Source organism: Centrocercus urophasianus, unplaced genomic scaffold (assembly GCF_019232065.1).
Source record: "Centrocercus urophasianus isolate 14NV4802_14NV808 unplaced genomic scaffold, USGS_Curo_1.0 seq_30, whole genome shotgun sequence".
Classification (NCBI taxonomy): domain Eukaryota; kingdom Metazoa; phylum Chordata; class Aves; order Galliformes; family Phasianidae; genus Centrocercus; species Centrocercus urophasianus.
The window spans coordinates 8,816,078-8,828,266 of NW_024884867.1; the positions used below are offsets into that span (position 1 = coordinate 8,816,078).

Below are 12,189 nucleotides of genomic sequence, written 5' to 3' on the forward strand. Positions count from 1 at the left end.
TGTCTAAATTATAACAAAAATAATGACTAAAAACTGTATTTCTCCTCACCAAATAATTTTCAGTAAGAGGCAGTATCACAATAGACTGTTACATTCAGAAATCTGGTTTGTAGTTTTTAATACTCCCCATTTGTCTCATTAATCTATTTGTCTGAATCACCTCCAGTTGACACAGTAGTTTCTGGTATGAAGTGTAGAACAGGTTATGTCATTAAGGGTGATTATTATTTCTAGACCTCACTGCAGCAAAGCAGATGGCTGTGCCATAAGCACCGTTGAATTTCTACGTCCAGTGTAAATTCATCTGTAGAGGTGATTTAAGCACAGTTTCTCATGGATACTTCAAGCTATTAACACGTTCAGTAAATTGCAACATTCCTTCACTGTTCAAAACATAATTGGTTCTGTACAGTATCAGTCAAGATATCAAGGTTTTTTTGCCTCCAGTTTTATCTGAACTATAAAAAAATAAAAAGCAAATGACATGTTCTCTTGTTTTGTTCCTTGGGGTTTTATTTTCCTGCTACACAGACTGAAGGAGGATTACTCCCCATCCGGGAGTGTAATAGCAGTAATTAAAACTGCATTCACTCAGAAGCGACAGGGAATCAGTATGGAACACGGAACAGATTAAAGATTTGGAGGAGTGAATTTCTCTCTCTTTTAACACTGTGATACTTACTCAATATGAGTTTTTCTAGGTTTACAGTCAGTCAGTGTACCTCAAGATTTCCAAATTCATTGATAGCAATCGAAATTTCAGATAGGGTATGCATGAGTAACAGCACTGAGTGGCCAGGTTTGCACACTGGGTACTTCAAAATCTAAGCCATATTTTTTGAAGTTGCCTGGCCTGAGGTCTCTTGGAAATGGTTTGCTGTCTTTGAACGGATGCTGTGCTACATCTCTGCTCCTGATTCTGCAGGCAGCCTGAAGTGCTGCCATGTTGAAACTCCACGCTTCCCTAATAATGAATATACACACATGAACATGCATGTATATAAGACATGAATTAATAAAGAAACCAAAAAAACAACAACTGGTATAATCTAATTCTACTACTTCTAATGAATTCCTTGATCAGTGAGGAATTGCGAACCAATAGCTTTGTAGGTAATATGTTTTGAAAGAGGGACGCGTTCTGAAAGCATAATCTTTCCTCCACCCTGCATGGTACGGTTCAGTTGGAAGCTCTGTGTCACTGCACGCCTTCCTGCATTCCCTGAATGCTCAGAGGACAAGCCTGGCTTTAATGACAGCGGCCAGCAAAAGCAAAGTTCCTTCAAAAGTCTTATATGACCAATAGGAATCAGAACTGAAGAAAGGAGCCAAGCGATTTCCACTGTCACCAATACTGATGCCGCCCAAATCTCTCCAGTTCTGCACATGCTGTAGAAAGTCTGAGATAAAATGCATTTTATGGAACAAAAGAGCAAATACTTTATGTTGAAGAGAGCTGGCTTTTGGTGCTATAAACTAAATCTCTCTCTGCATGATAATGGTGGGAGTTACAGTGACAACCTTTGATCTGAACATTAATTTTATCCTCTTAAAACCTTCCATATGTTGGGAACTTCCAGTAGGAAACAATCCACGTATTTTGAGAAGGAATAAAGGATAAAACAGCTATTAATTGACCTTCTGGATTGGTTGCTTTTGAAATTACAAGACTGATACAAAATTACAAGATAATAAACTTGTAGACTGATAAAAGTAGGAAATATTTGAGAGAAGTTACATAAAGGAGATCATCTTAGACATGATATCTTTCAGCTATAATGCTGAAGAAATGGGAAACAACTTGAATTGCTTCTGCTTTTCATTTTAAAATTGTCATCAACATCTCAAAATAGCTGTATTCTAATAAACTCTTATTTCCTTTCTCCATTTTCCACTAGGCAATGGACTTGGATATTCCAGTGCTTGCAAGGAACATTCCTGGAAATGCAGCAATAATAAAACATAAAGAGACAGGACTGCTATTTTCTGATCCCCAGGTAACAAAACAATAAGAAAACTAGTTTTCTTTCCCTTTCAAAAGTTAGGTTTGCTTTCTGTTACATGCTAATGTCTCTCCAGGAACTCAACTTTTACACTGAACAGTTTTCCTCAGATCCCTCTAAAACTCTAGGTGTTAAATCGCCTGACTGGAAGCTCTGCTGTTGTCTCACATTCACTTTGCAATTCGCTGAACTTTTACTAGGTGTCAGCCTTGCTGAATGTTTGTCTAGTCTGTGCTGCTTTAGAGCCTGCCAAATGAATGGGGCTCAGTTCTCATCAACTTAAGCAGTTCAGTTTTGAAGGTTCCATAAGAAAGCCTTGGAATAAACGTTATGCATCTGTCGTCTTTCCTTTTGAGCACTAACTTAAATATGAACTTGTATTACACAACCCAAAGCTACATGAAAGAAGTATGAGCCTGAGGTCTTAGATAATACATTATCTATAATGTCCAGCAGTAAGTGTTAATATAAAGCATTATTAAGTCAAAGATATTGCTGAGTCAGAAAATAATTAATGACTAAAATCTAGCAAAGTTTCAGAATAGAGTCTCTATGAAGAAAAGTTCCAGTGGGAAGAGAGAGGTTTCTTCTTTGTTTGGGTTTTTTTTTTGCATTGTGGCTTTGCTGTTATGTATTTATAAAGATGTATAGGAAAAAAAGTGTGTTTCTGTACAATTAAGTACAAGTTCCTGTACTTAGTTCATTCATTTTTCTTATAGAGTTCCTCTACAGAAGAAATACCAGAGAGGTTATCATAGCTACTTTGAAAGTCCCCATTCATAAATATTACACAGAGAATTCTTTTGGTTCTTTTTTTCCCTTTTCTAAGGACTAACATTAACATTTGGTTAAAGGAGTATTTCTGCTTAGTTTAGTATACTTTCTTAAATCATTTCATGCTCCCATCATATGTAAACCATCATACAAAGAAATCTCATATTTTGTTTCCAAATTAGTTATGAACCTATTTTGCAAGAACTCACTCATTTTAGAATTTGAGACCCAAACCAATAATATAAACGTGGTAGCAGTTATGGAAAAAAGCATTTAAAAAATGCTTATTATTCCATAAAACAGAATGCCCTAGATACTAACTATTAGCTAAATTTTTAGTGTTTTACCCAACTCAAGATCAAATATGGCTTACTGGAACAGTGTTATCTGATAATTTTGTGAAGTACAAGATGTATGATATTAACCACTTTGTGGAGTGTGTGATTAATGTATCCTATTAAGTGGTGTTTCAGGCAGGTGAGTTCTGTTAGTTCCATTATATTTAAAGACATGGAAACATTCATGCAGGTCATGTTTTTTCTTTTTTTCTTTTTTTTCCTGGAATATTCAATGTTTCCAGTGGTTTCTACAGCAAAGTTTCTGGAATGTTTTTTTGCTGGGGAAGCATGCTCTCTTCTTGAAATACCCTTTCAAAATGGGATGCTTTCAGGATAATGGAGGCTGAGATGTAAAGGTACTTGTAAAATTATTTATACATTTATTCCCTGCAAACAGCTCTTTGCCTTCCATATGCTTCTTCAAAACTTCAAGGATAAATCATCATGTTGAACATGCACAGAGATGGCTCTACTGATATTAATTCTGATTCATTCTGGTGTTTCCCTCTACATTCTGCTTGTATTTGGCATAGAATTCAGATACATTATTCATACCAGACCCAATTAGCTTCATCATACATTCTTGTATGAAGCTTCTTCTGTGATCTCAAAGCATCTTACGTTCCAAGTTTTATTTGGAATTCAAGATCAATTAAAATATGATATATATTTCCTTAGTTAGAGAAAGGCATAGTTTTAAGCACAGTAGTTCCAATGATATCTATGACTGGTTTCATTTTGTTTTATAAAAGCCTTTTTATAATATTATTGGTGTCAAATAATGTGGAAAACATCAACGTTTGCTGATGGGCCAGAAGACTTTTTGTTTGCAGGATGACATTCTAATCCCACTACAAAGCTGAAGAACTTTCTCCTTGCACAGACATGCACAAAATGCCAATCGTTTTCACTCATGGTTCTAAAGATAAAGTAACCATTTCATTTTGTAGCTTCTTATCTCTCCAAACCATAACAAATACAGTTTTAAAATCACTATTTATTGTCTATCAGAAGTCAAGAGCTACATTAGATCAAAAAATGTGATTCAGTCAGAACACTTTCAGTTTCAAGGCATTTCTCTTTGTTTTAATCTTGGAAATAAAAACAATGTCCACAGCACCTTGAATGTTGCCTTTAAGGATTCAGCGTGACAACAGAGATGGAAAAACATTCTCTTTTTTGTTATTCTGATTACTCTGACACCTTCAATATCTGGTAGAATATCCTTCTACAACTTCAGTGACGTTAGTCTTCCTTGTTCTTACATTAGTTCTATCAGAAACAAATCAACCAAAACTGTTTGGAAACTCTCAGCTTTCCTAAGTATTCGCCATGTTCTTCCTGGTAATTATAGCTACTCTCATAGACTGCAGTTAAAGGAACTTGCTCTTCCACAAGAAATTCCTGTCATACTTTCATTTCCTTTCCAATACATTCCTTTGTTCTTAAGAAAACAGGGACAATGAGGAAAAAAACAAAACAAAACACCAAAACAACTAGGAACACCTAGAACTCAGTTTGCTCCCCCTTTTCCCTATCCTGATGTCCATGTGTCCTCTCATCTCCATCTCTGTGGCAATTCGTTAAACTGCTCTGTCCTCCCTTCTCCTGCAGCTTCCCTTTTCAGACTGCACTGGAAAAAACAGGTTTTATTCACATACACAAGAACTGTCTCTCTTCAGCTGCTCAACTCTACCCATTCCTCCATGAGGAAAAAGAAAAAAAGGTTCTTGAAGTAGAGGTTTTGTCATCTCAGGAGGGTGCCAAATCTCAACTTCATCATACTCAAATTCCTAGACTATTTCATTCTTCTGTCCTTTTGTCTCTGTCCTGCAAATTGAAGTGTTTATTTCATCTCACACAGAGACAGGCCTTTACAGACACTGCCATGTCTGTTTTGTCACGCAGCCTTGTCCTTTAGTCACAGGATGAAAAGTTGGTCTAAAGGGATACACTACAAACTGTCAAAATCTGTGCTCAGCAAAGTCAAACAAAAGAAGGTAAAATGCTGCTCTGCACACAAAACCCACTCTTCTCTTTTAGCCCAAAGCTAAAAACAGACCTCAATCCAGAAACAAACAAACAAGAAAACCCCACAACCATGTAGGATACTCAAAGTGGTTAGTAGATGTGAATGGCTGCAGTCCTTCACGCTGTGATTGACTTGCAGTATGTTACACTTCAAAGAAAGTGGTTTAAATGGATTGGGGAAAGATCAGTATGGTGTCCAGGTGGCTGGGAAAATCTGTCCCTGTCTCGAAGAACCTGGGCCACCAAAGACTTAAGAAAAAGGTTGAAGAAATCTTCAGTGCTTAAGTTCAGCAGATTCTCTTTCCTTGTGATGTATGTATAGGTCAGGAGTATGAAACATTGCTTAATTTCAAGTTGTTACTGATCTGGGTAGGAGAGGCTTCACAATATGGTTAGTTTAAAAGTCACTGCGTCTGGTCTGTGGACTGCTCTATCCACTGAAAGCTGAATTAGAGGGATGTAAACTGATTCTTATACAGTGGACATCACTTTGAATTGCGATCACTTGGTATTCTTCATTTATACTTGGGAAGTGAACTTTCACATCTTATAGGCAAGTAGAAATATTTTGAGCTGAATTGTAGTCACCATTAACTATTTGCATATATGCTGAGGCTTCATGTCTGAAAATAAAGTCTTGCCAATCACTGAAGATAATATGGAGATGGAAATAGCAGTTAAACTAAAGGTGAAAGCTATGAAACATTTTGTCCTTGATACTACATCATCTGCACACCTTACTTTTAAATCATGGCTTGATCCAGCCATTACTTGAATTTGCAAGTTTATGGAATATTTGACACTGAGTTAATGGGATCTGAAAGAAAAAATGATAAGGAAGAGAGAATAGCCAGCTACTTTGGGGCAATAAATAATGCAAAACCACATTAAATGAGAAAACACAAAGAATTATTCTGCACCCTAAGGTTCAAAATTACATGTCCAGCATCTGTGAAAACTTACCAAAGGAGCCAAATAAACAGAAGTAGGTAAACAAACTTCAAAGCCAGAAAGAGAGGAGCCAAACACTAACTGAGTTTGAGTGCATGCAGGACCTGGAAGGACTACTGTTAGCAAAGAAAACTTTTGAAGTTGCGAGAGGGAATTGCAGCTCAGCTGGCTACTGGCAGCAACACACTGAGTGCACATGGCTTTCCTCTGCCAAACGTGGGTCAGTGCCATTCCTACCAGGACATCAAGCCAGACCATAGCTGAAGTTTTTAAGCCCTTTGAACCTTGGTACTGAATAGTTTAATTTGTGACTGCGTGCAGTGCCAGCAATTACTGCTTGTGCTCCCTCAGCAATACTGACCTGTTGCTCTATGAAGTACACAGACATGCCAGGTAACTTCTCGGCTTTGCCTGCCATAAGGTAGATCTGTCACTATTCTGAGTTTACATACAGCTGGCATTTACCTTCCCTGGGGTGATTCTCTGATGTTTAAGAATCATGTTCTTTTATCTGCTGAAGCTGATACAAAATGGTTTAATTGCAGACTTACTTTCATTCTGTAAATAATAAATAAACCATACATTTTACTTTCATCACCATAGCATCAGTATGATTCCTGTAGTAATTGAAAGAACATTCATTCTCTTTTTCTCAGTTCATTTTCTAGCTTTGTTTTTTAGATAGATACTGGTATTTCTGGGCTTCTGCAAAAAAAATCTCACACTGAACTTTGTTTAGGTATTAGATAAGTTGGTATTGTCTTTAAAAATGATTGGTCAGTTTACCAGGAGAAAAACATAACATGAATGTCACTGCTGAAAAATGCCTGTGAAGCATTACTCATAAAGAAGACTGTAACACAGTGAAAAGCAGAGCAGCAAGGTCACAGACTGCAGCAAGTGAGGATCCGCTCAAATGCAACAGCTGCAGGCACAGAAATAAAATTAAACAAACAAATCTGCTTACCTTCAGAAGGCCTTAGGAATGCAAGGATCTCCACTGAGATGCCTTTACCTGGGCTGCCAACCCTTAAATGAGGTCTGGGAAGGGGGTGGATCCTGGCTCTACTCCTTCCAATCACACAGGTGCATTGCACTGCATACACCTGAGCTTCCTTGGGTTGGCCCTGCCTTCCCACCAGCTGCTTCATCACTGCTTCAGGTCATGTGTCAGCATTTCCATTACACAGCACATGTAATATACTTCTGGATATACATAAGATGATCTTCCCTCTATTTTGTTTTTGGCTAACTGCTGAGGTTCGAATTTACACTGTGTTTTCCTGTGACATCTACAGTAATTTTACTCCTATATGCAAACAAAAGGCTTATTAGATATTTTGTTATCCCTCAAGTATTAAGTTAGTGTACGTATCACCTCTCTCATGGTAGCCTTAGAAATGTGTATCACCATGTTTGATAATGGAAAAGTAACATGAATTTTGCTCCTTCACCAAACGTGAAACATACTTCACATCTACAATAAAATAATAGTGCACAAATGTTCATGTGAATATCAATTGCACAAATACAGCATAACTACTGATTAAGGCATGGTACCATGCCTTAAGTAGTTCACACATCATAGGCTTTTCCAATTAAAGAAAGGGTGACACCTGAAAAATGAAGTTAATGCTGACCTGAGCTCAGTAGCCAAAACTGAAAACAAGCTAAGCCAGATGCTTTGGGAATATGAGGCCAAACCTAGATAAGTCATAGCAAATCTTCCCATTGGCTTCCAGTCAGAGAATGCCTAGCTGATGGTCGCATTTGAGTAGCAGAAGTAGGGATAAAGCTGAGAAATCCTCATTCCCAGCCTCCCAGTATTTTTCCATTTGTGGTTACTCTCTATTGCAGCTTCTCAACTTTCATGCTTTGGACTCAGTTTGTCATTTTTCTTGAAATTATCGCCAGCTCTTAGTATTGTAACTGCGAATAAGGATCTCATTTCTTCTATCATTTACATGTTTCCAAGTTTTTGTCCTCTATAGCCACGTTTTAAAAGAATGCTAATAGGACTACCTGTCAAGAAATATTACATTACTGCTTCTGTTCTTAGGTAATTTACATAAATTATTTTTAAACATTACTTTAAATAAAATCCTCCACAGGAGCATAAAATTAAAGTTGGAATGTAGTTCAGTGTGAAGAGTATTTATTACCATGATTATACAGGCAATTGGATGAAACCAGCATAAGTCACGTAAGACTTTCCCACCTTCCCTGTTCTGTATTCTTGGCAGATATGGAGGAAGGAAAAGAACAAATCTCCAGAGTCTCCTTGGTTGTATCTGCAGTGTCGGATAGATGTGGCCTCAGGTTACTCACTAGACCAGACCTACTTATCAGGAAACACCTGAGTGCAGGGTAGTTGTGGATGGAAAGCAGGCTGGATGAAGCATGTATGTGGCCCTCAGGGCTATTCCAAAGGCAGTGGTTGGGAAGGCAGTAGAGAGCCTGAAGTTTGGCTGGAGTCCTGCAAATGCAGGGAGGAGAGCATGTGGTGTGCTGGGCACAGGTGAAGTGTGTGTGGGGAGAAATGTGCTGAGATCTCTGGGCAGGGAGAGTAGGTTTTGCATCCATTAGCCATGCAAGCTAAAAAGCATCTGTGCAAAGATTACAGCCTGGTGCTGATTTTTCTGTTAAATTTGAGGTTATTGTTAAAATTCATATGTGAAAGTAATCTGTCTAGTATCTACAGTTAGTTACACATCTTTCCAACAGAACCGACCTGTGCACCCCTTGTTTAAATTTCATGTCAGAGTTGTATAGATTGATAGTTTGTCTTGTCAGTGAGAATCAGGGCAGTGATTATAACATGTTTGATGTGATTTCATGTACCACTGTCTCCCACGGGTCCCACTATAGTTATGTATTATGCATAGCCATAACTTGCATTACAGCAACAGCATCGGTTCTGTGGTAGCCAAATATTTTATATCTAAATATTTGTTTAAATACATTGGGCACCTAGGTTTCCAAGTATAGTTTACTAGTTCACCTAGTGTAGATATAAATGCTGGGCTTATTTGTGATATTTCCTTTCACTGCTGACAGTTTGCATGAACTGTATCTCCTTCTCCCATCCCTTCTTGTCCCCCTTGTCCTTATACACTTATCTGCACTATCAATTATGTACCAGTGTAGGATCTTAATTTTCCTCTGGCACAATAGCTATCTTCATTTCTGAGCTGAACCAAGACAATATTCTGCAAAGATCAGAGCCCATTTGTAATCAAGCTGAAGTATCAGTTGTCTCTCGATAGAATATTAGACCAGCTGCTCAGATTAGTTCAGACATCAAATCTCCTTTCACACACCTGAAGTTCACAAATTCTCTTCCCTAGAAGTAAATTAGAGTGGCAGATGAGCAGAAAAAGGAATTGTTATAATCTGCCAGTTCTAGTATTTTGCCAAATATAGGAAATTTGTATACAGCTTTTTTTGTAGAGCATGTTGAGCTTACACTGGATCTACAACTGTCCATCTGCAACAACTCTGTAAGAGCTTGTTGCCACATGCCTGCTCTTCTCTTCATACTGTCACAGTCCTTATGTAGTGAGTTTTCCAGTCTCACTACAAAATTAACTAATGATGTTACAATAGCAATGAAGTTTAAGATCAGATACTCTGATGCCAGCTGTGCTCCACGCAAGGGAGCAGGTGAATGTTTAATTAATTTATAGCTGGCCTGGCTTCATAACACTTGTGTAAGCAAATGCTTTTTGTGGCATTAAATTTTGCTGTATGTGTATTTGTCTTAACGCTCCTGGGATTTATCTTTGGTTTTAAATGACTTGGTGGGCTGAATAAAAGATATAATTATTTATTAATCATTGTTTATAAATAAACTATGATATCTGACCTTGAAAAAAATGACTTTAAACAGCTTCCAATATTGGCACACAGATGAAGAGTTTTACTGTAGCCAAGATACAGGCACGGGTTATTTCAGTATCATAAGAACTTCAAGGAACTTTTAATTTATTATTTTCTTTATCTTTTTTAGGAGTTTGTTGTGCTGTCCAAGAGTTTGATGGATGACCCCATTATGAAAAGAGAAATTGTAACAAGGGCCAAAGACTACGTGAAGAAATATCACTCATGGGAATGTGAGAGAAAAGCCTATCAGAATCTTGTCCTAAGACTCCGGTGAACTGCCAGACCCAGCAGTCTGTGTAGAGCACTTTAATGATGGAAATGTAATTAGATTTGGGTTTCTCTGGGTTTCTTTTTGGAAGAGATAGTAAGATATGCATTATTATTCTATTCAAATGCAGCAACATCACAGGAGTTGCCTGCTACTTCAAACTATCAAATTTATCTAATTCAGCACTCTGTCTCTAGTGTACCAATTCATCACAGACCAGTATCAGTTTGTAAGATCACATAGAAGAAATATATTCCTTGAACAGACACATATTTTTTGTGTAAAGTCCTCAGAAGGAGGATGATTTCTTGTATACAGTGCAGCACTTCACCACCAAGAGCTTATGTCAGATGTTGTGATCTTGTTGCATCCTAACAAAGTGCAGTATAGAATCATTGAAGCATAGAATGGCTTGGGTTGGAAGGGAACATAAAGACCATCCAGTTCCAACCCCCTGCTGTGGGTAGGGTTGCCAACGACCAGATGAGGCTTCCAGGTCCCCATCCAACCTGGTCCTGGACACTACCAGGGATGGGACATCCCCAGCTTCTCTGGTCAGCCTGTACCAGTTCACCAATTTCCTCGTAAGAAATCTCCACCTAATATCTTATCTAAGTCTCCCTTCTTTTACTTTAAAGTCATTCCTCCAGAAGCAGTTTTTCTTTCCACTTATACCAATCTGAATATGGTTGGGTACGTGTGACATGCACAATTCAAGTACATAAAACCATGACTAAATACACAGAGTACAAGATTATTAAGATGAAAGCTTCCTTCAGACTAAAAGACAGATGTATCTATTGATATAGTTATCGATGTCTACATCAATAAACAGTGTTGATGCTTAGGGAAAACAAAAAATATAGGAAATGTTTTTTACTGCCCTAAAGGTACCTGGATTCCTTTCAGCTAAGCTGGTACAGCTGAACAGTCACATGTCTGCATTTTCTCTTGAGTCCTGATTGTAACCATGTAGGTTGGCACAGCACCCAAGGGCCATACGTGGTTTCTCATTTCAGAATTGCATGGTACTGCCCTCAGCAGCAAGATGTGCTCGCAGGCAGAGATGCTTTGTTACATAAACTACCTCTTAATTTGCCAGTTGCTTTGGTACCTTGGTTATTTATCTATTTGCTAAAAGATTTATGAGAGCTATAGAAAGGAATGAAGGGGGGAAATAAAAGTATTTTTCAGTTTACCATGTATTTTGGAACTGTTCATTCTCATTTGTGGTTCTCAGGATATATTTTAACATACTGCAGTAGGCTATTTTAAAAGGAGACTCATCTATACTTGAAGTCCATGCTAATCATTTTTGCTAGCACAGTGATTATGGACATATCTTTGATTCCATAACTGGTCATCAAAGAACTTGTATTCATAGAAGAAAGAGTGTCATAGTTTCAGTTCTTACTGACAAACTGTATGCTTTGTACAGATTTGATCCCGTCCCCATGACTGTGAATTTTCTACTGATTTGAATGGCTATTCCGTCTGACTTTTCTTTGTAATAATGGAGTTCTGTCTTTTAAGCTTTCCTCTGTATTTTGAATGTTTTGCAACCACTGGGAGAGTAAACAAAAAAGGAATTTGAATGTTGTGTGTTGACTTCTCTAAAACATTTCGCCCTTTCGCTTGTAATGCGCTCAGCATTGCCTTCGATAACGTGGGACATCACAATCCCCAAGGGCAAAAGCAGCCTAATCTCAAATCAGAGAATAGCTACACACCCTTTTAAGCACATTTCTCTGAAATCTTTCTTGTGCCCTTTGACATACTGGGATGTCAGCACGCCTGCACTAATTCTCAGCTTAGAATGCATCTGCCACTGAACAGCTTCTCATTCTGCCTCTGCATCTTACTTTGGACCTCTCTGTTAGCAGGATTAGCATGGCCTCTTGTAGATTTGCAGTCTGTCTTTTAGGCACAGCAAGCTCTGTGT

The 12,189-nt window shown here is 37.9% G+C and overlaps 1 protein-coding gene across 2 annotated transcripts in view; it reads left to right on the top strand.

Annotated features, from left to right (window-relative positions):
* The window catches only part of GLT1D1 (glycosyltransferase 1 domain containing 1), a 41,568-nt gene extending 29,726 nt beyond the window's left edge, over positions 1-11,842 (top strand). For both annotated transcript variants that reach the window (XM_042828914.1, XM_042828915.1), the window contains 2 exons: positions 1,899-1,997; positions 10,107-11,842. In XM_042828914.1, the coding sequence (XP_042684848.1) occupies positions 1,899-1,997; positions 10,107-10,253 (246 nt within the window). In that variant the 3' untranslated portion in view covers positions 10,254-11,842. The remainder of the gene's footprint in view (positions 1-1,898; positions 1,998-10,106) is intronic.
* The last annotated feature ends 347 nt before the right edge of the window (positions 11,843-12,189 follow it).